The sequence below is a fragment of the Hemitrygon akajei genome, chromosome 11 (genome assembly GCF_048418815.1).
Source record: "Hemitrygon akajei chromosome 11, sHemAka1.3, whole genome shotgun sequence".
Classification (NCBI taxonomy): domain Eukaryota; kingdom Metazoa; phylum Chordata; class Chondrichthyes; order Myliobatiformes; family Dasyatidae; genus Hemitrygon; species Hemitrygon akajei.
The window spans coordinates 160,095,258-160,117,252 of record NC_133134.1 but is presented as its reverse complement, the minus strand read 5'-3'; the positions used below and the strand labels follow the sequence as shown (position 1 = coordinate 160,117,252).

Genomic DNA, 21,995 nt, shown 5'->3' with positions numbered 1-21,995 from the left:
CTTATAGTAATTTTATGCGTTGCACTGTACTCTACCACAAAACAACAAATTTCACATCAATTAATTTTATTAGTCAATGTTTCAGAGAGTAACTCAGATGGTGCAAAATGATGTAGTGTTCATGGGTTCAATGTCCATTCAGAAATCAGATGGCGGGGGGAAGAAGCTGTTCCTGAATCACTAAGTTTGTGCCTTCAGGCTTCTGTACCTCCTACCAGCTGGTAGCAATGAGAAAAGGGCATGCCCTGGGTGCTGGAGGTCCTTAATAATAGACGCTGCCTTTCTGAGACACCGTTCCTTGAAGATGTCCTGGGTACTTTGTAGGCTAGTACCCAAGATGGAGCTGACTAGATTTACAACCCTCTCTATTTATGTATTGCTCTGTACTGCTGCCACAAAAAAATATCATTACATAGGTGAGTGATGATAAGCCTGATTCTGATATGGGTCTCCATTGTGGACTGAGAGTGGGAACAGCACAGGGAGAGGGGAATCATGGTTGGGAAAAGGGGAAGGGAGAGGGGAGGGTGTGGGTAGCATTTGAGAAACATTCTATGAAGATCAATAAACCAATTGTTTGAAATCAAATGACCTTGCCTGGTGTCTCAGGTCTGGGTGTGTCTGCACCCACGTCACCCCTGCCCCAGCACTCCATCTCTGTCATCCATCCCACAGCTCTCCAACATTGCCCCATCCTCATCATTCCCAAATACGAACAAGATAAAATCTTCAGATGCTGGAAATCCAAGCAAACACACAAAATGCTGGAGGGACTCAGCAAGCCAGGCAGCACCTGCGGAAAAGAGTACAGTTGGCGTTTCGTGCTGAGGCCCTCCAGCAGGCCTGGCCTGCTGGAGTTCCTCCTGCCTTTTGTCTGTGTTGCTCACCACTCCCAACAACCTCTGCCCCCACCAGATTTAAAAACTCGCTCTCTGCTCCACGTTGACAAATACGGTACTGTGCAAAAGTCTCAGGCACCCTAGCCTTAAATGTACCTGAGACTTTTGCAGAATTCTGCTGGCTCATTATAAACAGCCCATCCTTCAGGAAAAGCTGGCGGGAAGTGGAGATTATGGGATTATTGGATCTTTATTCATCATATGAGACTCTAAGTAACCAGTGAGTGTAAACAGGAGCGCGGGATTTAGAATGCTGTCAACACAAGGCTATCGGAAATTAATCAGAGCCGTGGATTACAACATATAGATGTCTGTGAACTCTCTAATTCCATAATCTGTAGGTTGATGAATGGTTCCAGTTAATGAATTTTCTTCCATCTCAGTAAAAGCAGTTAATCATTTTAGGGTTTTATCCCTAACTCGGACACCAATCCTACGTACAGTCTTTTGCCCACTAGAGGGGCTATGAGGGGTGGGAATATCAATGGAAGCAGGAGAGGAAAAGAACAAGTTGCTTGGTTTGGTCCCGATGAAGGGTCCCAGCCTGAAACATCGACTGTTTATCCCTCTCCATAGATGCTCCTGACCTACTGAGTTCCTCCAGCACTTTGCATACGTTCCCCTGGATTTCCAGCATCTGCAGAACCTCTTGAATCTATTGCTTGGTTTAATTGTTATTTATAGACAATAGACAATAGGTGCAGAAGTAGACCATTTGGCCCTTCAAGCCTGCATCGCCATTCTGAGATCATGGCTGATCATCTACTATCAATACCCGGTTCCTGCCTTGTCTCCATATCCCTTGATTCCCCTATCCATAAGATACCTATCTAGCTCCTTCTTGAAAGCATCCAGAGAATTGGGCTCCACTGCCTTCTGAGGCAGTGCATTCAAGACCCCCACAACTCTCTGGGAGAAGTTTTTCCTTAACTCTGTCCTAAATGACCTACCCTTTATTCTCAAACCATGCCCTCTGGTACTGGACTCTCCCAGCATCTGGAACATATTTCCTGCCTCTATCTTGTCCAATCCCTTAATAATCTTATATGTTGCAATCAGATCCCCTCTCAATCTCCTTAATTCCAGCGTGTACAAGCCCAGTCTCTCTAACCTCTCTGCATAAGACAGTCCGGACATCCCAGAAATTAACCTTGTGAATCTATGCTGCACTTCCTCTACAGCCAGGATGTCCTTCCTTAACCCTGGAGACCAAAACTGTACACAATACTCCAGGTGTGGTCTCACCAGGACCCTGTACAAATGCAAAAGGATTTCCTTGCTCTTATGCTTAATTCCCTTTGTAATAAAGGCCAACATTCCATTGGCCTTCTTCACTGCCTGCTGGACTTGCTCATTCACCTTCAGTGACTGATGAACAAGGACTCCTAGATCTCTTTGTATTTCTCCCTTACCTAACTCTACACCACTCAGATAATAATCTGCCTTCCTGTTCTTACTCCCAAAGTGGAGAACCTCACACTTATTCACATTAAACGTCATCTGCCAAGTATCTGCCCACTCACTCAGCCTATCCAAGTCACCCTGAATTCTCCTAACATCCTCATCACATGTCACACTGCCACCCAGCTTAGTATCATCAGCAAACTTGCTGATGTTATTCTCAATGCCTTCATCTAAATCATTGATGTAAATCATAAACAGCTGTGGTCCCAATACCGAGCCCTGTGGCACCCCACTAGTCACCACCTGCCATTCCAAGAAACACCCATTCACCGTTACTCTTTGCTTTCTATCTGCCAACCAGTTTTCTATCCATGTCAATATCTTCCCCACAATGCCATGAACTCTGATTTTACCCACCAATCTCCTATGTGGGACCTTATCAAATGCCTTCTGAAAATCGAGGTACACTACATCCACTGGATCTCCCTTGTCTAACTTCCTGGTTATATCCTCGAAAAACTCCAATAGATTAGTCAAGCATGATTTGCCCTTGGTAAATCCATGCTGGTTCGGCCCAATCCTGTCACTGCTATCTAGATATGTCACTATTTCATCTTTAATAATGGACTCTAGCATCTTCCCCACTACTGATGTTAGGCTGACAGGATGATAGTTCTCTGTTTTCTCCCTCCCTCCTTTCTTAAAAAGTGGGATAACATTAGCCATTCTCCAATCCTCAGGAACTGATCCTGAATCTAAGGAACATTGGAAAATGATTACCAATGCATCCGCAATTTCCAGGGCCACCTCCTTTAGTACCCTAGGATGCAGACCATCTGGACCTGGGGATTTGTCAGCCTTCAGTCCCATCAGTCTACTCATCACCTTTTCTTTCCTAATGTCAATCTGTTTCATTTCCTCTGTTACCCTATGTCCCTGGCCCATCCATACATCTGGGAGATTGCTTGTCTCTTCCCTAGTGAAGACAGATGTAAAGTACTTATTAAATTCTTCTGCCATTTCTCTGTTTCCCACAACAATTTCACCCAATTCATTCTTCAAGGGCCTAACATTGTTCTTAACTATCTTCTTTCTCTTCACATACCTAAAAAAGCTTTTGCTATCCTCCTTTATATTCCTAGCTAGCTTGCATTTGTACCTCATTTTTTCTCCCCGTATTGCCTTTTTAGTTAAGTTCTGTTGTTCCTTAAAAATTTCCCAATCATCTGTCCTCCCACTCATCTCAGCTCTGTCATATTTCCTTTTTTTTAATGCTATGCAATCTCTGACTTCCTTTGTCGACCACTGTGGCCCCTTTTCCCCCCTTTGAATCCTTCCTTCTCCGGGGGATGAACTGATTTTGCACCTTGTGCATTATTCCCAAGAATACCTGCCATTGCTGTTCCACTGTCTTTTCTGCTAGGATATCCATCCAGTTAACTTTGGCCAGCTCCTCCCTCATGGCTCCATAGTTTCCCCTGTTCAACTGCAACACTGACACCTCCGATCTGCCCCTATCCTTCTCAAATTGCAGATAAAAACTTATCATATTATGGTCACTACCTCCTAATGGCTCCTTTACTTCAAGATCGCTTATCAAATCCTGTTCATTACACAAGACTAAATCCAGAATAGCCATGTCCCTGGTCGGCTCTCGTACAAGCTGTTCCAAGAATGCATCCCGTAGGCACTCTACAAACTCCCTATCCTGGGGTCCAGCACCAACCTGATTCTCCCAGTTCAGCTGCATGTTGAAATCCCCCATAACTACTGCAACATTACCTTTGCCACATGCCAATGTTAACTCCCTATTCAACTTGCACCCAATATCCATGCTACTGTTTGGTGGCCTGTAGACAACACCCATTAGGGTCTTTTTGCCCTTACTGTTCCTCAGTTCTATCCACACAGACTCTACTTCTCCTGACCCTATGTCCCCCCTTGCAAAGGACTGAATCTCATTCCTCACCAACAGGTTCACCCCACCCCCTCTGCCCACATTTCTGTCCCTACGATAGCACGTATACCCTTGTACATTCATTTCCCAGGTCTGATCTCCCTGCAGCCATGTCTCTGTTATCCCAACAACATCATAGTTACCCATTTGCACCTGAGCTTCAAGCTCATCTGCCTTATTTCTGACACCGTGCATTCAGATATAGAATTTTTAGCCCATTTCTCCTCTCTCTGTTTAAATCACTGCTTATTGTACTTAACCCAGCTCCCCGAACTCCCATCGGGCTATACGCCCCTTGAATTTTGTTGTCCTTTCTAAATTTACTTATTCTTTCTGCACATTTAACTCCATGTTCCGTCAGACCATCCCTCTGTACATGTGTCCTCCTATTTACCATATCATGGTCTGAAAATTGCCTGCAAAACTCTCTCTCCCACTCTGCAACCCCCTCTAGAGTTCCATAATGAGTATCCTTGGCCTCTTCTGTCACTCTACACGGTGACCCTCCTCAAACATATGTCACACACGTGCTGATGGCACTTAGCGGCCTCATTCACCTCCCTTCCCGGATCATTCACTTGAATTGATTTATTCAGTAAATGAGAGCTATTTAAAATAATGGGACAACAGAAACTACAGCATTTTTTCCCACATCAAAGATCCCACCATATTGAACTCAATGACAGACTGCCTTAAGGACACCAGCTCTGGATTTTCTCCTCAGGGTTTACTCCCAAAGCCTCCCCACGAGTGGTACAGCTGCAAGGCAGCGGAACCTCGAGAACAGAGTTTTCCTTCTCCTAGATGTCAAACACGGCTGCCAACCCCATCTGCCTGAACCGATTGGTTTTCATGTGCCAGTAACCCACCTTTGCCCTGTCTCCTGTCAGTAGAAATGGTTCTGCCACACTTAGTAGCTAAGCCACACGTGAAGGCCAGGCACCGTGTGACTTGGTTGTCATAGGCTATTTGGGAACATTATAGTGGAACTTATCCCCATCACCACCCCCAGCTTTAACAAACTTACGGGACCATTAACTGCCTAGTCAAAACTTAATTAGTGCTTCTAAATGTATTGCCTTTAAATTAGGCAAAGGTGGTATTGTGATCATACGACATGCTAGAAGTTTGATTGAAAAGGTAGATTTTAAGGAATATCTTTAATGGAGGAGAGATGTTTAAGAATCCTGGAGACGCAGAAACCCTTGAATAGAGGGTTCAAAGTTCAAAGTAAATTTATTATCCAAAAATCTATGTGTCACCATATACAACCCTGAGATTCATTTCCTTGCAGGCATTCACAGTAGGACAAAGAAACAGAATATAATCAATGAAAAACCACACACCACTGATAAAGTAAGCAATACTGAGCCCATGAATTGTGGAGTCCTTGACAGTGTCTATAGGTTGTGGAATCAGTTCAGTGTTGAGGTGAGTGAGGTTATCCATACCGGTTCAGGGGGTAATAACTGTTCCTGATCCTGCCGGTGTGTCACCTAAAGGTCCTGTGCCTCCTTTCTGACTGTAGCCGTGAGAAGAGATCAGGGTCTGGATACTGGGGGTCCCTCATGGTGGATGCTACTTTCTTATCAGAAGTAACTCTACAGGAGTGTAATTTCCATTCAGAGAGCAATACAATACGGATTCCGGCCATTCGTCCCAACCAGCCTACGCCGACAGGGAACATGAGGAGAGGAACTGAGTGAGCGGACGTTACCTGGGCAGTGAAACAAAATATGGAGCCTTAGTTTGATTGACAGAGGCGTGGTCCAATCATCTGGGCACTAATACGCCTTTAAACAAGCTCAGCCATTCAGAGATTGCGGCGCTTTGATAGGGCGTTGCAGACATAAGACGCAGGCGCGGATAGGCGGAAACTTCCGGGTTTACTGACTGGGGAAAAGAGCCGGGAAGCGCACGTCAATCATTCGGACCCCGGGACTCGGGAGAACGGGGCCGTGAGCGTGGACAAGTAGATGCACGGTATCTTTTATACCGCTTGCTTTTTCCTAGTCACCGGGGCAGGTGGCAACAATGCAAAGGGCAAAGAAATTCGGGCGGAGGCGATGGCCCGGTACAGGTCAGTGCTGCAACCGAGGGCTTTAAGGAGAAACGATGCAGGTTGGAAAATCAGGAAGCCAAAACTCATTGGGATAGCTTTATTCATAACTAAACAATGCAGTTGAGCTTTATACATATTGGCCTGCTCCGAAGAACAAGTGACTGCAGCGTTGTAACTCTCAACATACCTGCTGGTTTAAAAATCGATGTGAAAAATTCATTAGTTGCGATTGGTGTACGCGTTGTTCCCTGCACCCATTATTTTTACCTTCGTCAAGTTTGCTTTCTCACTCAACTCCACCGTGGTGTTATAAGTCCCAGCAATTCTCTGGCGTCTTGAGGGATTAAGAGCTGACAATATTGGGTCATATCTAGGCCAGACAGTCTTGGTAGTTTCAGGATTGTTTCCTGTCATTACAAGTACAGTATAAAGAAAAATGCAATGTTTGTTACTCTGGACCCGATGCAGCCCAGAAACACAATAAGATAAATCACTCAATAATAAACACAATAAATATAAATGCATAAGATAGCTTATGTTCACAGATTGATTGGGTGTCAAAAAGTGAGACGCAGGCGTGTCTGTTCATGACTCTGGTGGCGGGGTGAGTTAGTGGTTGATCAGCCTTACTGCTTGGAAATCTGTTACTGAGTCTGATGGTCTTGGTGAGGAGGCAGTATAGCCCCCCACCCTAATGGGAGTGGAGCCAACAGTCCAGAGCAGGGTGGGTTCAAAGTAAATTTATTATCAAAGTGCATATACATCCTCATATACAACCCTGAGATTCAATTTCTTGTGGATGTACTCAGTATATCCTTAATGGAATGAATGAGAGACCACACCAACATGGACATTCAAATAGTTGCAAAAGACAAACTGTGCAAATACAAAATTTAATAAATAATAAATATTGAGAGCATGAGATGAAAAATCCTTCAAAGTGAGTCCGTAGGTTGTAGGAACATTTCAATGATGGGGGCAAGTGATGTTGAGGGAAGTTATCCCCTTTGGTTCAAGAGCCTGCTGGTTGGGTGGGCTCCTTCACGATGTTACTGGCCTTTTCCCAGCACCTTTTTGTATATATGCCCTTGATGCCAGGTAGGCGGGTGGAGCTGGCGTCACATATAGGTCAGAAGGTAATGGTACGTTTCTAAGCGACACGAGTGAACCGGATGGGATTTTACTGTCCTTGAACTGATGCCCTCTTGATATCCCCATCACAGGGAACAGGTTTTGACTGTCTGTGCTTTTGATAACGTTATGTCCCTCGTGCCTTGGTCTCCTTTGCTCGAGGGAAGAGAAGGGTGAGTTTTATTCGTCGCATGTACATTGAAACACGCAGTGAAATGTGCTGTTAGTGTCAATGACCAACACAGTATGAATATGTGCTGGGGGCAGTCCCCAAGTGTCCCTTTGCTTTCTGTCCCAATGGAGCATGCCCACAACTCACCAAGCTGAACCATAAGTCTTGGGAGGAAACTGGAGCACCTGGAGGAAACCCATGCGGTCTTGGGAAGAGCGTACAAACTCCTTATGGGCCATGCAGGAATTATGATGGCTGACCCCGCTTTGCTACCGTACCACCCTCATTCAGTTATCTGGACTCAACCATAAAAGGTTTCCAAAACAGGCAACATTCTGTTTATACAGAGGGTGGTGGCTGCATGAAATGTACTGCCAGGGTTGATAGATAGATAGATACTTTATTCATCCCCATGGGGAAATTCAACTTTTTTTCCAATGTCCCATACACTTGTTGTAGCAAAACTAATAACATACAATACTTAACTCAGTAAAAAATATGATATGCATCTAAATCACTATCTCAGAAAGCATTAATAATAGCTTTTAAAAAGTTCTTAAGTCCTGGTGGTTGAATTGTAAAGCCTAATGGCATTGGGGAGTATTGACCTCTTCATCCTGTCTGAGGAGCATTGCATCGATAGTAACCTGTCGCTGAAACTGCTTCTCTGTCTCTGGATGGTGCTATGTAGAGGATGTTCAGAGTTTTCCATAATTGACCGTAGCCTACTCAGCGCCCTTCGCTCAGCTACCGATGTTAAACTCTCCAGTACTTTGCCCACGACAGAGCCCACCTTCCTTACCAGCTTATTAAGACGTGAGGCGTCCCTCTTCTTAATGCTTCCTCCCCAACACGCCACCACAAAGAAGAGGGCGCTCTCCACAACTGACCTATAGAACATCTTCAGCATCTCACTACAGACATTGAATGACGCCAACCTTCTAAGGAAGAACAGTCGACTCTGTGCCTTCCTGCACAAGGCATCTGTGTTGGCAGTCCAGTCTAGCTTCTCGTCTAACTGTACTCCCAGATACTTGTAGGTCTTAACCTGCTCCACACATTCTCCATTAATGATCACTGGCTCCATATGAGGCCTAGATCTCCTAAAGTCCACCACCATCTCCTTGGTCTTGGTGATATTGAGATATGTGGCAGAGCCAGATTCACCAGGGACACTTAAGAGATTTTTTGGCACAGTTGTGAAAAAAAAATAGAGGGCTGCTTGGGAAGGAAGGGTTAAACTGATCTCAAAGAAGGTTAAGAGGTTGGCACAACATCGTGGGCCAAAAGGCCTGTAATGTTCTATCCTCTATGTATCCAACTAGATATTTTGGGATTGGGTCGAAACCTGGCTGACTTGTATAATTGCACAGGTGAACATATTTTAAACCGGATCCTGTCGTACGGTCATTAATTACGTGCTAAAGTTTTGTTTTAGAGTTCATGTTGCTTCATTAGGATCAGTTGGAATAAATTCTGTCATTACCTTGTTTAATTAATTTAGTAAACCAATTCCCTCTAAGCTCCATCTGCCAAAAGCAGAGTTTTCCGTTTGAATTCCAGTCCCCATTCCTGTTTGGACATGTTGATCCCTGGTCTCCTCTTGTGCAAAAAGGAGGCCACCCTCAGGGTGGTGGGGCAAGACCTCGTATTCTGTCTGGGTAGCCTCCAACCTGGTGGTATGAATATATATTTCTCCTTCTGGTTAAAAAAAATTCCTTCCCCTTCCCCTCCTCCTTTTCCACCATCTGGCATCTTACCTCCTCTCACCTTCCCCTGGGTCCCTTCCACCTTCCCTTCCTCCTATGGTCCACTTTCTTCTGCTAACAGATTCCTTCCTCTCCAGCCCTTTACCTTTCCCATCCACCTGTGTTCAGCTATCACCTTCCAGCTATCCTTCTTCCCCTCTCCCGTCTTATTCTGGTGTCTTCTCCCTTCCTTTTCCTTCCTTCTCCCTTTGACTCGAAACATTGGCTGTTTATTTATTTCCGTAGAAACTGCCAGACCTGCTGAGATCCTCCAGCATTTTGTGTGTATTGCTTTGGATTTCCAGCATCTGTAGAATCTCTTGTATTCATTTCTTCACTTTGATTCTATTGGGTTAGAAAGTTTGGTAGTCAGTACAAACAAAACTCTCTGTAAATATGTTTTTTTTTTCACAGGGAGCGTGTTAAAGAAATGTTTTATCATGCCTACAATAACTACTTAGAGAATGCGTTCCCCTATGATGAACTGCGACCTTTGACTTGTGATGGCCAGGATACCTGGGGAAGGTAAGTTTATCGCTAGGTTCTTTTTATGATGATTTAATTTATGCTTTAAGGAAGTAACCACCCAATCAATGAATGAAAATGGCTTTTCAATAGACCTGTGGTACAGGTTTTTAATGTTTGAAATGTGTGTATAAGAATGGGGCTTTGTGAGATGCCTGAAGACATTTTCTGTCTTCATGGCCAAATGGTTAAGGTGTCCGTCTAGTGATCTGAAGGTCGCTAGTTCGAGCCTTGGCTGAGGCTGCATGTGTGTCCTTGAGCAAGGCACTTAACCACACATTGCCCTGCGACGATACCAGTGCCAAGCTGTATGGATCCTAATGCCCTTCCCTTGGACAACATCGGTGGCGTGGAGAGGGGAGACTTGCAGCTTGGGCAACTGCCGGTCTCCCATAAAAAAATCCTGCCCAGGCTTGTCCCTGGAAACTTTCCAAGGTGCAAATCCATGGTCTATCGAGACTAACAGAGGCCTACATTGTGGAAGTGTATAGTGAACGTGAAGAAATATAAGACAACTGCATTTTTCAGTAACCACAAAATTACTTACTCATCATACCTTTTATGGTGTACATAGAGTCATAGAGCACTATAACTCACAAACAGGCCCTTTGGCCCATCTAGTTGGTGCCAAACTATTATTCTGCCGAGTCCCACCAACCCACACCCAGACTGTAGCCTTCCATCCACCCCATCCGTGTATTTATCCAAACTTCTCTTAAATGTTGAAATCAATCCGCACCCACCTCACTGGCAGTTCATTTCATACACTTTCCACCCTCTGAGTGAAGAATTTCACCTCTCACCTTTAACCCGTGATCTCTGGTGAATTTGGTGCCAGAATGAGAAAGAATGCATAGACTCGGAGTTTGCAAAGTTAATCTTCCTCGCGGTTTGAACAAATATCCTAACTACTTTTCTCTCTTCTTTACCTTTGATGAGGGTTTTTAACCCATTTTTAACAATTTCTCTATCCATTGATACTGCCCGACCTGTTGAGTGTTTCCAGAATTTTCTGTTTTTTCTTCACATTTTTCACTAGTATCAGACTGGCTGATGACAAATGAAGCTTGTAAGCCTTAAAGTAGAAAATGGTCTGGAACCAAAGGGCAGAACTGAAGTCCACCATGGTCCAGTGCCTTAAGACGAGGGAAGCTCTCGTGGTCAATTAATTTCACATGAAGTTCTTGTTCAAGTTTATTGTCGTTCAACCGTACATATGCATATGGCTAAACAAAGCAACGTTCCTCTGGGACCAGGGAGCAAAACACAGATATCACATACTGCACTTAAAAGAATACTAACAGATATTTTTCAAATTTACAAGTTGACATAAAATGGATAAAAGATGTACTGTTAAATATACAACAGTATAATGCTACTGTGGGTGGCGGGGAGGAGATGTGTCTCTACCAGTGGAGGTGTAAGGTGCTCCTTCCCTCTGCAGGTCACCCTTGGGCAGGTGTAGCACCTGCTTAGTTCCCCCCTCCCCCCGATCGGGGTCACGTGAAGCCATGGGAGGAGGTGGGTTGGGTGGATTGTCGTATGAGCAGTTGGTTCGTATCACAAGTCCTGATTATATGACCACTAACGCCAGGCAGACGATCTCTGAAGAGTATTGATAATGGCCGGGGTCACCCATCTTGTAAAGACACTGCCCAGAAGAAGGCAATGGCAAACCACTTCTGTAGAAAAAAAAATTGCCAAGTACAATCGTGGTCACGGAGAGGCCGCAATAGCCCACGTCATACAACACGGCACATAATGATAATGCTACTGGCGTTGTTATAAATAATGTACAGTGGGTGGTATCAGGGTGTTCAGAGTCTCACAGCCTGGGGGAAGAAGCTGTTACCCAGGCTGACAATCTTTGGTCTTATGCTGTGGTACCTTCTGCCTGATGGTAGGAGGGCAAAGAGATTGCGGGATGAACGGGAGGGGTCCTGGACGATGCTGAGTGCCCTGTAAAGGCAATGCTTCTGGTATACGCCCTGGATAGGGGGAGGGTTAGAGAGAACCTGATGATTCTCTCAGCAGTCCTCTCAATCTGTTGCAGGGTCCTGCAGAAAGCATGGGAATTGCAAGGGCGGAAAGGATACGTCCTGGTCAGGACATTCTCAACAGCGTTCCAGTAGAATGAAGCATCAGGAAGTGGAGGCGCTGCTCTGCTTTTTATCAGTCAATAATTGATTTGGTCAGTTTACACATTCTTTGCTGTGTAAAACATTAACTGTATTTTCTGTATTTAACAGCTTTTCTCTGACTCTGATTGATGCCTTGGATACTCTCCTGGTAAGTAGCAGTTCACGTTTACTTTAACTGGACTCGCTGATCCCATGTAGACTCTTGTACAAGCTAGTTCTACCATCTTTCTATCTATCATCAGTTTCTTAATTAGTTATGTTAGCGCACCACCCAAGAACCCAACCTATTTAACCCTAGCCTAGTCACGGGACAGTGTACCTGCTAACTGCTACGTCTTTGGATTGTGGGTGGAAACTGGAGCACCCGGATGAAGCCCATGGGAAGAACGTACAAACTTCCTTACGGAGGACACTGGAGTTGAACTCCGAGCTGTAATTGCGTCTTGATAACCGCTACACTACCACAGCACCCTAATTTCTAATTATTTCCATCACTTCTTTACCAGTTTCTCCTTCCTGTTTTTTGGCTGTTATAAAAGTGTGGTCTTAGGGACCCTGTTTGTCATCTACCTGCTTGTGTGTCTGCAAGTTATTGGGCCTTTCAAGGCACCGTCGCCCAGTCCAAATTCACCCTGTCTATACCCTTCATAATTTTGTGTACCACACTCATTCCCCTTTGCTCCAGGGAATGAAGTCCTCACCTGTTCAACCTTTCCCTATAACTCTGCAGATGAGCAGAATTAATGCATGTGAACTTCCTGCAGTGTGGCATGATTGAGCCTCTGTTGATCTGTTCTCCTGATCTCTGCGTTCAGGTGCTGGGCAACGTGACTGAGTTTCAGAGAGTTGTCCACCTTCTTCAGGATGGAATGAACTTTGACATCGATGTCAACGCATCTGTGTTTGAGACTAACATTCGAGGTGGGTCAAGAAAGAACTCATTAATATTGGACCGTGCTAAATGTAGTTGCACAAGAATTGGTAGCTTTGTTGAGCAAGTATGTCGTTGCAAAGCTGTTCGAAGTAAATTTATTATCAAAGTTTCTCCAGCACTTTCTATGAGTCACTCTGGATTTCCAGCATGTACAGAATTGGTGTTTGTGAGGATGATGTAAGAAGCTGGCAGGTGATAGGTGAATGAGGTAAAGGGCTGAAGAAGAAGGAATCTGATAGAGTACAGTGGACCCTGGGAGAAAGGGAAGAAGGAGAGGCACCAGGGGCAGGTATTGGGCAGATGAGAAGAGATGGGGTGAGAGGGAAACCAAAATGAGGAATGGAAAAAGAGAGGAGGGAGGGGAGAGAAATTACCAAAGGTAGAGAAATCGATGTTCATGCCATCAGGTTGGAGGCTACCCAAATGGGATACGAGGTATTGCTCCTCCAACCTGAGTTTGGCTTCTCCGTGGCAGTGGATGAGGCCATGAGCAGACGTGTCAGAATGGAAATGGGAAGTCGGTTGTGGGTGGGAGATACTGCTTTTTGCAGCAGACAGAGTGTAGGGGCTTGTCCTGATGAGGTTATGCAGACCACAGAAGAGCAGGGGTTTCATTTATTGCCTTTCTCAGTTGGTCCTGACAAGGGTCTTGGGCCCAATGCACTAACTCTTTCCACAAATGCTACTTGACTGGCTGGGATCTTCCAGCTTCGATCGTTGTGTTATTTATTAAAGATCTTGTCCTTTTTCCCATTTTCCTGATTTCAATGCTCCGGAGGCATAGGAGCAGAAATAGGCCATTCAGCCCATCAAGTCTGCTCCACAATTCCATCATGGCTGATTTATTATGCCTCTCAACCCCACTCTCCTGCCTTCTCCCCGTAATCTTTGATGCTCTGATTAATCAAGAACCTATCAACCTCCATCTTAAATATGCCCAAATGGACCTCCATCCCCGTAGGATAGAAGAGTGAGCGGTTCAGTTTGATGCCTGATCTACTGTGACTAGCAAGTCCGAGTGTGTGTGGCAATGATTGACAATGTCGGGTTTCCTCTTTTGAGTGAAGTGATGTGACTTCAGACTTGTGGCCGAATAGGAATATACAATCACTGGCCATTTCATTAGCTACACCTGCACACCTGCTTATTAATGCAAATATCTAATCAGCCAATCATGTGGTAGCAACTCGGTGCATTAAAGCATGCAGACATGGTCGAGAGATTCCGTTGTTGTTCAGAACAAACATCAGAATGGGGAAGAAATGTGATCTAAGTGACTTTGACTGTGGAAAGATTGTTGGTGCCAGATGGGGTGGTTTGAGTATCTCAGAAACTGTTGATCTCCTGGGATGTTCATGCGCACTAGTCCCTACGGTTTACAGAGAATGGTGCGAAAAACAAAAAAAAACACCATCCAGTGATGGAAAAAAATGCTTTGTTAAGGAGAGGTCAGAGGAGAATGGTCAGCCTGGCTCGAGCTGACAGGAAGGTGACAGTAACTGAAATAACCAGGCATTACAACAGTGGCGTGCAAGAGAGCATCTCTGAATGCACAGTACAATGAACCTGGCAGTGGATGGGCAACAGCAACAGGAGGTGGTGAATATATACTCGTCGTTGGCCTCTGTCGGTCGTGGTCGACCATGGGTACTGCGCCTCTGGGAGTCTCTGGGAGTGGCCTCTCCAGGGTGCAAGCCAGGGCAGAGTTGATATAGAGATCCGTCTGTTGCCCATGCAGTGGGACCCCCCCTCTCCACGCTGATGACAGGTCCAACGGAACGACGAAAGTCGATACAGTTTGGTGCCAGCAGCATCGCAGGAGTTGCCAACAGTCAGCCGCCCTTGGGACTCCGATTCCGGATTTTTCCTCGGGGTTTACTCCCAAAGCCTTTCCCGTGAGCGGGTATAGCCGCAATGGACAATAGACAATAGGGGCAGAAGTAGACCATTCGGCCCTTCGAGCCTGCACCGCCATTTTGAGATCATGGCTGATCATCTACTATCAATACCCGGTTCCTGCCTTGTCCCCATATCCCTTGATTCCCCTATCCATAAGATACCTATCTAGCTCCTTCTTGAAAGCATCCAGAGAATTGGCCTCCACTACCTTTCTGTGTACAGTTCTGGTTTATTGTGTACAGTTCTGGTCACCGAATTATAGGAAAGATAATCAATAAATTAGAGAGAGTGCAGAGACAATTTACTAGGATGTTACCTGGGTTTCAGCACTTAAGTTACAGAGAAAGGTTGAACAAGTTAGGTCTCTATTCATTGGAGCGTAGAAGGTTGAGGGGGGATTTGATCGAGGTATTTAAAATGTTGAGAGGGATAGATAGAGTTGACGTGAATAGGCTGTTTCCATTGAGAGTAGGGGAGATTCAAACGAGAGGACATGATTTGAGAGTTAGGGGGCAAAAGTTTAAGGGAAACACGAGGGGGTATTTCTTTACTCAGAGAGTGATAGCTGTGTGGAATGAGCTTCCTGTAGAAGTAGTAGAGGCCAGTTCAGTTGTGTCATTTAAGGTAAAATTGGATAGGTATATGGACAGGAAAGGAGTGGAGGGTTATGGGCTGAGTGCGGGTAGGTGGGACTAGGTGAGATTAAGAGTTCGGCACGGACTAGGAGGGCCGGAATGGCCTGTTTCCGTGCTGTGATTGTTATATGGTTATATGGTTACTTTCCGAGGCTGTGCATTCCAGACCCCCACAACTCTCTGGGAGAAGAAGTTTTTCCTTAACTCTGTCCTAAATGACCTACCCCTTATTCTCAAACCATGCCCTCTGGTACTGGACTCTCCCAGCATCTGGAACATATTTCCTGCCTCTATCTTGTCCAATCCCTTAATAATCTTATATGTTTCAATCAGATCCCCTCTCAATCTCCTTAATTCCAGTGTGTACAAGCCCAGTCTCTCTAACCTCTCTGCGTAAGACAGTCCAGACATCCCAGGAATTAACCTCGTGAATCTACGCTGCACTTCCTCTACAGCCAGGATGTCCTTCCTTAACCCTGGAGACCAAAACTGTACACAATACTCCAGGTGTGGTCTCACCAGGGCTCTGTACAAATGCAAGAGGATTTCCTTGCTCTTGTACTCAATTCCCTTTGTAATAAAGGTCAACATTTCATTAGCCTTCTTCACTGCCTGCTGCACTTGCTCATTCACCTTCAGTGACTGATGAACAAGGACTCCGAGATCTCTTTGTATTTCTCCCTTACCCAACTCTACACCATTCAGATAATAATCTGCCTTCCTGTTCTTACTCCCAAAGTGGATAACCTCACACTTATTCACATTAAACGCCACCTGCCAAGTATCTGCCCACTCACCCAGCCTATCCAAGTCACCCTGAATTCTCCTAACAGCGGAGGTTTGAAATCGGAGTTTTCCCTCTCCTAGATGAGCTACCATCCGTGGTTAACGAGCCCCATCTGCCCGGAGCAACTGGTTTTGAGGTGCCAGTGGCCCTCCTTTGCCCCTTCTCCTGTCAGTGAGAACAGCTCCGCCGGGCATAAGAACTATGCCACACGTGAAGGCCAGGAGTTGAACTTGGTTGTCAGAGGCTGTTTGAGACTCACGCCATGAAGAGCATTTGTTTAGCAGTGGGAGCTCATCCCCACTACCACCCTTCAGCTGTGACTACCCTTGGAGCCAATATGTACTCAGTGGCCACTTTATTAGATACCTCCTATAACTAATAAAGTGGCCACAGTGAGTGAGTAAGTGTGTGTGTGTGTATATATATATATAGAGAGAGAGAGAGAGAGAGAAATACAGGGATTACCTGGGTTACTGGTGACCTGACCTGTGGAAATTTACCTTTATACAATTTCTCCTGTAAAAGCATTGTAATGATAATAGCAAACACGAGGAAATCTGCAGATGCTGGAAATTCAAACAACAACAACACACAAAATGCTGGTGGAACACCCCCTATCTCTCCTTTCGGTTAGTCCTGACGAAGGGTCTCGGCCCGAAACGTCGACAGCGCTTCTCCCTATAGATGCTGCCTGGCCTGCTGTGTTCCACCAGCATTTTGTGTGTGTTGTAATTATAATAGAATGCTTTGTTGTATTCATTAATGACTAGAAAGACGTAATTTACAGTACTGCGCAAAAGTCTTAGCCACATATATATAACTAGAGTGCCTAAGACTTTTGCATAGCACTATATATCATGTCTTTCCAGTGACCAAATAACACTTAATACCACTGAGCTAATAAACAGCGAAGTATTTGTTTTTCTGTTTCCCAACCACCTTCCTATTTTAACCAATGTACAGTACTGTGTAAAACTCTTAGCCATCCTTGCTACATAGTGTATATTGGCCTCAGACTTTTGCACAGTACTGCATTCCCTAGTTTAATTTAGAGTAGTGTTAGGGTGATTGTTCCACAAAATGAAAGAATTCTAGCAAGTGACCCAAAATGGCCCGTTATAGCAAATGGAAATTCCTGACTTGAGAAATCAGCTCATGGACAGATCTCTCGAATGGAAGGTTTGTGTAACCCAGCTCTGCCTCTGCTAGGGATTTGTGTTCCCCCACTGGACCTCACCAGCTTAAAAGACAAGTTCTTGTCAATTGCCCACCACGTCCTTGCTGTCTGAAATCTAACTCTGAACTTTAGTGGTGACGTGGTGGCATGGTGGTCCGGGTAATGCTGTTACAGTGCCAGAAACGCGGGTGCAGCACGGGCTCACTGGGGCCAGAACAGCCAGTTACTGTGCTGTCTCTAATAAAACTGAAACTTTAATCTACGACACAAGAGCATTGTCAGTGTACTGTGGTCCAGATTGAAATCACTGGATTGATTATTTATTTATTCAGTTAAATGCTCTCGGCTCTTTGCGCCACCCACCCACCCACCCCAGTTTATTCCAAGCCTGATCACGGGACAATTTACAGTGACCAATTAACCTACCAACCGGTAGGTCTTTAGACTGTGGAGGAAAACCAGAACAACCAGAGGAAACCCACGCGGTCACGGGGAGAATGTACAAACTCCTTACGGGCTGCGGTGGGAATTGAACCCAGGTCGCTGGGACTGTAAAGCGTTGTGCTAATCACTACACTGCCGTGGCGGTTTTCTGTTCCGCTCTGGTTTGAATAAGATTCTGCTGGCTGATCTGTTTGTTTGCGAACTTTAACCCCGTGTGCTTCTTCCTTTCCTTAGTGGTGGGTGGCCTGTTGTCTGCTCACCTGCTCTCCCGGGAGGGCGGCATCGCTGTGGAGCCAGGCTGGCCGTGTACGGGCCCTCTGCTTAGATTGGCAGAAGAAGCTGCACGTAGACTGCTGCCAGGTGAGGATCCCGTGTGTCTCAATGCTCCACCCCCCTCCCCACCCCACGTCTTCTTCATTCTACTTCTCTATAGCCCGTTAAAGCCCGCGTCCCACTGCTTTAAGGGCTTCCTTCTACATCCCGCATTGGAGTAGAACTCAACCTGCTTTGCCTCTGTTAACTCGACCTGTTTGCTGTTATTTCCCCTTTAAAACCTATAGGACACAGGAGCAGAATTAGGCCATTCGGCCCATTGAGTCTGCTCTACCATTCCATAATGGCTCAACCGCATTCTCCTGCCTTCTCCCTTTTGACATCCTTACTAATCAAGAATCTATCAACCTGCACTTTAAATATACTCAGTGACTTGGCCTGTACAGCCAATTGTGGCAATGAATTCCACAGACTCATATGGCTGAAGAAACTCCTCATCTCTGTTCTAAAGGGTTGTCCTGTTTTCTGAGACTGTGTCTTCTGGTTCTAGACTTCCCCACTATAGGAAACATCTTCTCCAGACCCACTCTATGTAGGCCTTTCAATATTCGATAGGTTTCATTGAGATTAACACCCCCCCCCATTCTAATTTGAAGGGAATGCAGACAGGCATCATGCAAAGTAATACCCATAAAATGCTGGAGGAACGCAGCAGGCCCGGCTGCATCTATGGAGCGGAATAAACAATAGATGATTTGGGCCGAGGCCCTTTATCAGGGTTCATGCAGTCAAGCCTTGGAATTTATCCTGGTTAACTATGCTGTACTCCCATTTCCATTCGAAAGCTGTGGTGCAGAATTGTTCAGTGATCCAGCTACGGTCGAACCTGAGGCGTACGAGTTGAAATGCAAATTCATCACATTTCAAGAAAAATATTTAGATGTAGAGGTCAAAGTGCCAATTCCTGCAAGGAAAGGGATTGAGGGTTAGCGTGTGTCTGTTCGACTGGATAAATACGTAGAATGCAGAGCAACAGCAGGGCCTCCACTTCCTGAGGAGATTGAGGCAAGTGAGGCATTCCCCCCACCCCACCCCCTTCTCCCCACCTCTCCCCCAGCCATCTTAACTGTACATTTCACAGGAGCACCATTGAGAGCGACCTGACAAGTTGCATCTCCATCTGGTGTGGGAGCAGTGGACTGGAAGGACAGTGAGAACAGCCGAGAGGATCATAGGGGTCTGTCTCCCTTCCATCCATCGAGGACATTTATCAGGAATGCTGCACACATGCCTCTGCCGTCCCAGAAAAAGCAACCCAACCCAAGTTAGCCCAGTCTCACGGCTCCAGTTTGAACAGCATCCTTGGAAATTTCTTCTGCACCCTCTGAAGCTTCCACCTCCTTATCTCAGACTACTACAGCTCAGAAATAGGCCCTTCAGCCCATCTAGTCCTGCCTTGTCGCAATTACCTGCTCCTGTACCATATACCTCCACACTTCTCCCATCCATTAACCCATCCAGACTTTTCTTAAATGTTACAACTGAACTGGCACTACCGCTTCTGTTGGCAGCTTGTTCCACACACGCGCCACCCTCTGGTTGAATTAGTTTCACATAACGGGGCAACTGTGAAAGGGGTAACTTTTACGGACACTCGTGGGCATCAGCAGTGCTGCTGCCTCAGCTCTGTTGGCAGTTTGGGTAGCTTTCCTCTGGGTGCTCCCATTCCCTCCCGCGTTTCAAAGGCGTGATCGGCAGGCTATTGGGCTGCTGCAAATTGTCCCTGGTAGAATCTGTGTGGGGGGGGGGGGAGGAGAAAGAAAATCAATGAGCATCTGAGCAGAGTAAAATGGTACAGGTTGACCACCACAAATCTGGAATGATTGGGATCTGTGCAGTGCCTGATTAGTGATTTTGCGGAATCACCGGCGATTAGGTTAGGATTAAATAAATAAACACCTCCAACCCACTTGATGGTCACCTCATCCTACCTTTAAACTACCCTGGAAATAGAACAAGGTGGATAATAAAGAAAAAAATAAACGACAAATGAATAACAAGTGAAATTTATTTAAGTACAGTACAGGCAAAATACCTGACGAGGAATCGGTGTATACTTACACTTCAGTGAAGATGTGACTGTTGCTAGAAAAGCACAGATTATAAAAATAAATGTAGAATAACACAGAGGAGCAACTTGTTTCTTTTAAAGACTATGTCAACGGCTGATTCTGCTAATGGCGCCCGACAGGTTGGCACATGATGCGGGAAATTTGAAATTAGGCTGGTGACAATTGTGTCTGAAGCAGCGGTGGAACTGAATTACTGATTGGCGGGTTTGACCCGTATTAGTACAAATGGGTCGGTGACGAACTCGAGGCTGAAAGTCCCGTTTCTGTGCTTCGTGACCCTCGAACGTCTCGGCACCCCCTCCGAGGCGAGTATGTCCTCCCTAAGACCGTAAGGGCGGCACAGTAGCGTAGTGGTTAGCACAGCGCTTTATGGTACAGGCGACCCGGATTCAATTCCCGCCACTACCCGTAAGGAATTTGTATGCTGTCCCTGTGACTGTGGGTTTCCTCCAGGTACTCTGGTTTGCTCCCACAGTCCGAAGATGGACCGTTTGGTAGGTTAATTGATTATTGTAAATTGTCCTGTGATTAGGGCTAGGATTAAATTGTGGGATTGCTAGGTGGCATTGCTCAAAGCACTGAAAGGGTCTATTCCACAGTAAAAATGAAGCATGGGGGTAGAATTAGACCGCTTGGCCTGTCAAGTCTGCTCCACCATTCCATCATTGCGCCTCTCAACCTCCTTCTCCTGCCTTCTCCCCATAACCTTTGATGTCCTTACTGATCATAAACCTATCAACCTCTGCTTTAGATATACTCGATGACTTGGCCTCCACAGACGTCTGTGGCAATGCATTCCACAGATTCACCACCTTTCACAGATGCCAGCAGGTTGTAAGAGAGGGCTCCCTCACCTCCAACCCTCTGACTCTCAAAACAGGAGCCCCTCAGGGCTGCGTACTGAGCCCCCTCCTTCACTCCCTGTATACCCCTGACTGTATCCCCACCTACAGCTTCAATCTGCTAATTAAATTTGCCAACGACACTACATCGATTGGCCTTATTATCAAACAATAACGAGGTGGCCTACAGGGAAGAAATCATCTCTCTGACACAGTGGTGTCAAGAAAACAACCTCTCAATGTTGCAAAAAACAAAGGAGCTGGTTGTGAATTACAGGAGGAATGCAGACAGGCTAACCCCTGTTGACATCAATGGATCAGGGGTTGAGAGGGTAAACAGCTTCAAGATCCTCGACATCCACATCACCGAGGACCTCACGTGGTCTGTACACACCAACTGTGTGGTGAAAAAAGCACAACAGTTTCTCTTTCACCTCAGACGGTTGAGGAAGTTTGGTGTGGGCCCCCTAATCCTAAGAACTTTCTACAGGGGCACAATTGAGAGCATCCTGACTGGCTGCATCTCTGCCTGGTATAGGAACTGTACTTCCCTCAATCACAGGACTCTGCAGAGAGTGGTGTGGACAGCCCAGCGCATCTGCAGTTGTGAACTTCCCATGATTCAGGACATTTACAAAGACAGGTGTGTAAAAAGGGCCTGAAGTATCTTTGGTGACTCGAATCACCCCGACCACAAACTATTCCAGCTGCTACCATCCGGGTAACGGTACCACAGCATAAAAGTCAGGACCAACAGGCTCCAGGACAGCTTCTTCCACCAGGCCATCAGACTGATGAACTCACGCTGATTTGAGTGTACTCTATATTACACT

The 21,995-nt window shown here is 45.7% G+C and overlaps 1 protein-coding gene across 1 annotated transcript in view; it reads left to right on the top strand.

Moving 5' to 3' along the window:
• The first annotated feature begins 6,137 nt into the window (after positions 1-6,137).
• The window catches only part of edem2 (ER degradation enhancer, mannosidase alpha-like 2), a 46,180-nt gene continuing 30,322 nt past the window's right edge, over positions 6,138-21,995 (top strand). The window contains exons 1-5 of the mRNA XM_073062073.1: positions 6,138-6,340; positions 9,788-9,898; positions 12,148-12,187; positions 12,855-12,960; positions 18,150-18,275. Of these exons, the coding sequence (XP_072918174.1) occupies positions 6,237-6,340; positions 9,788-9,898; positions 12,148-12,187; positions 12,855-12,960; positions 18,150-18,275 (487 nt within the window). The 5' untranslated portion in view covers positions 6,138-6,236. The remainder of the gene's footprint in view (positions 6,341-9,787; positions 9,899-12,147; positions 12,188-12,854; positions 12,961-18,149; positions 18,276-21,995) is intronic.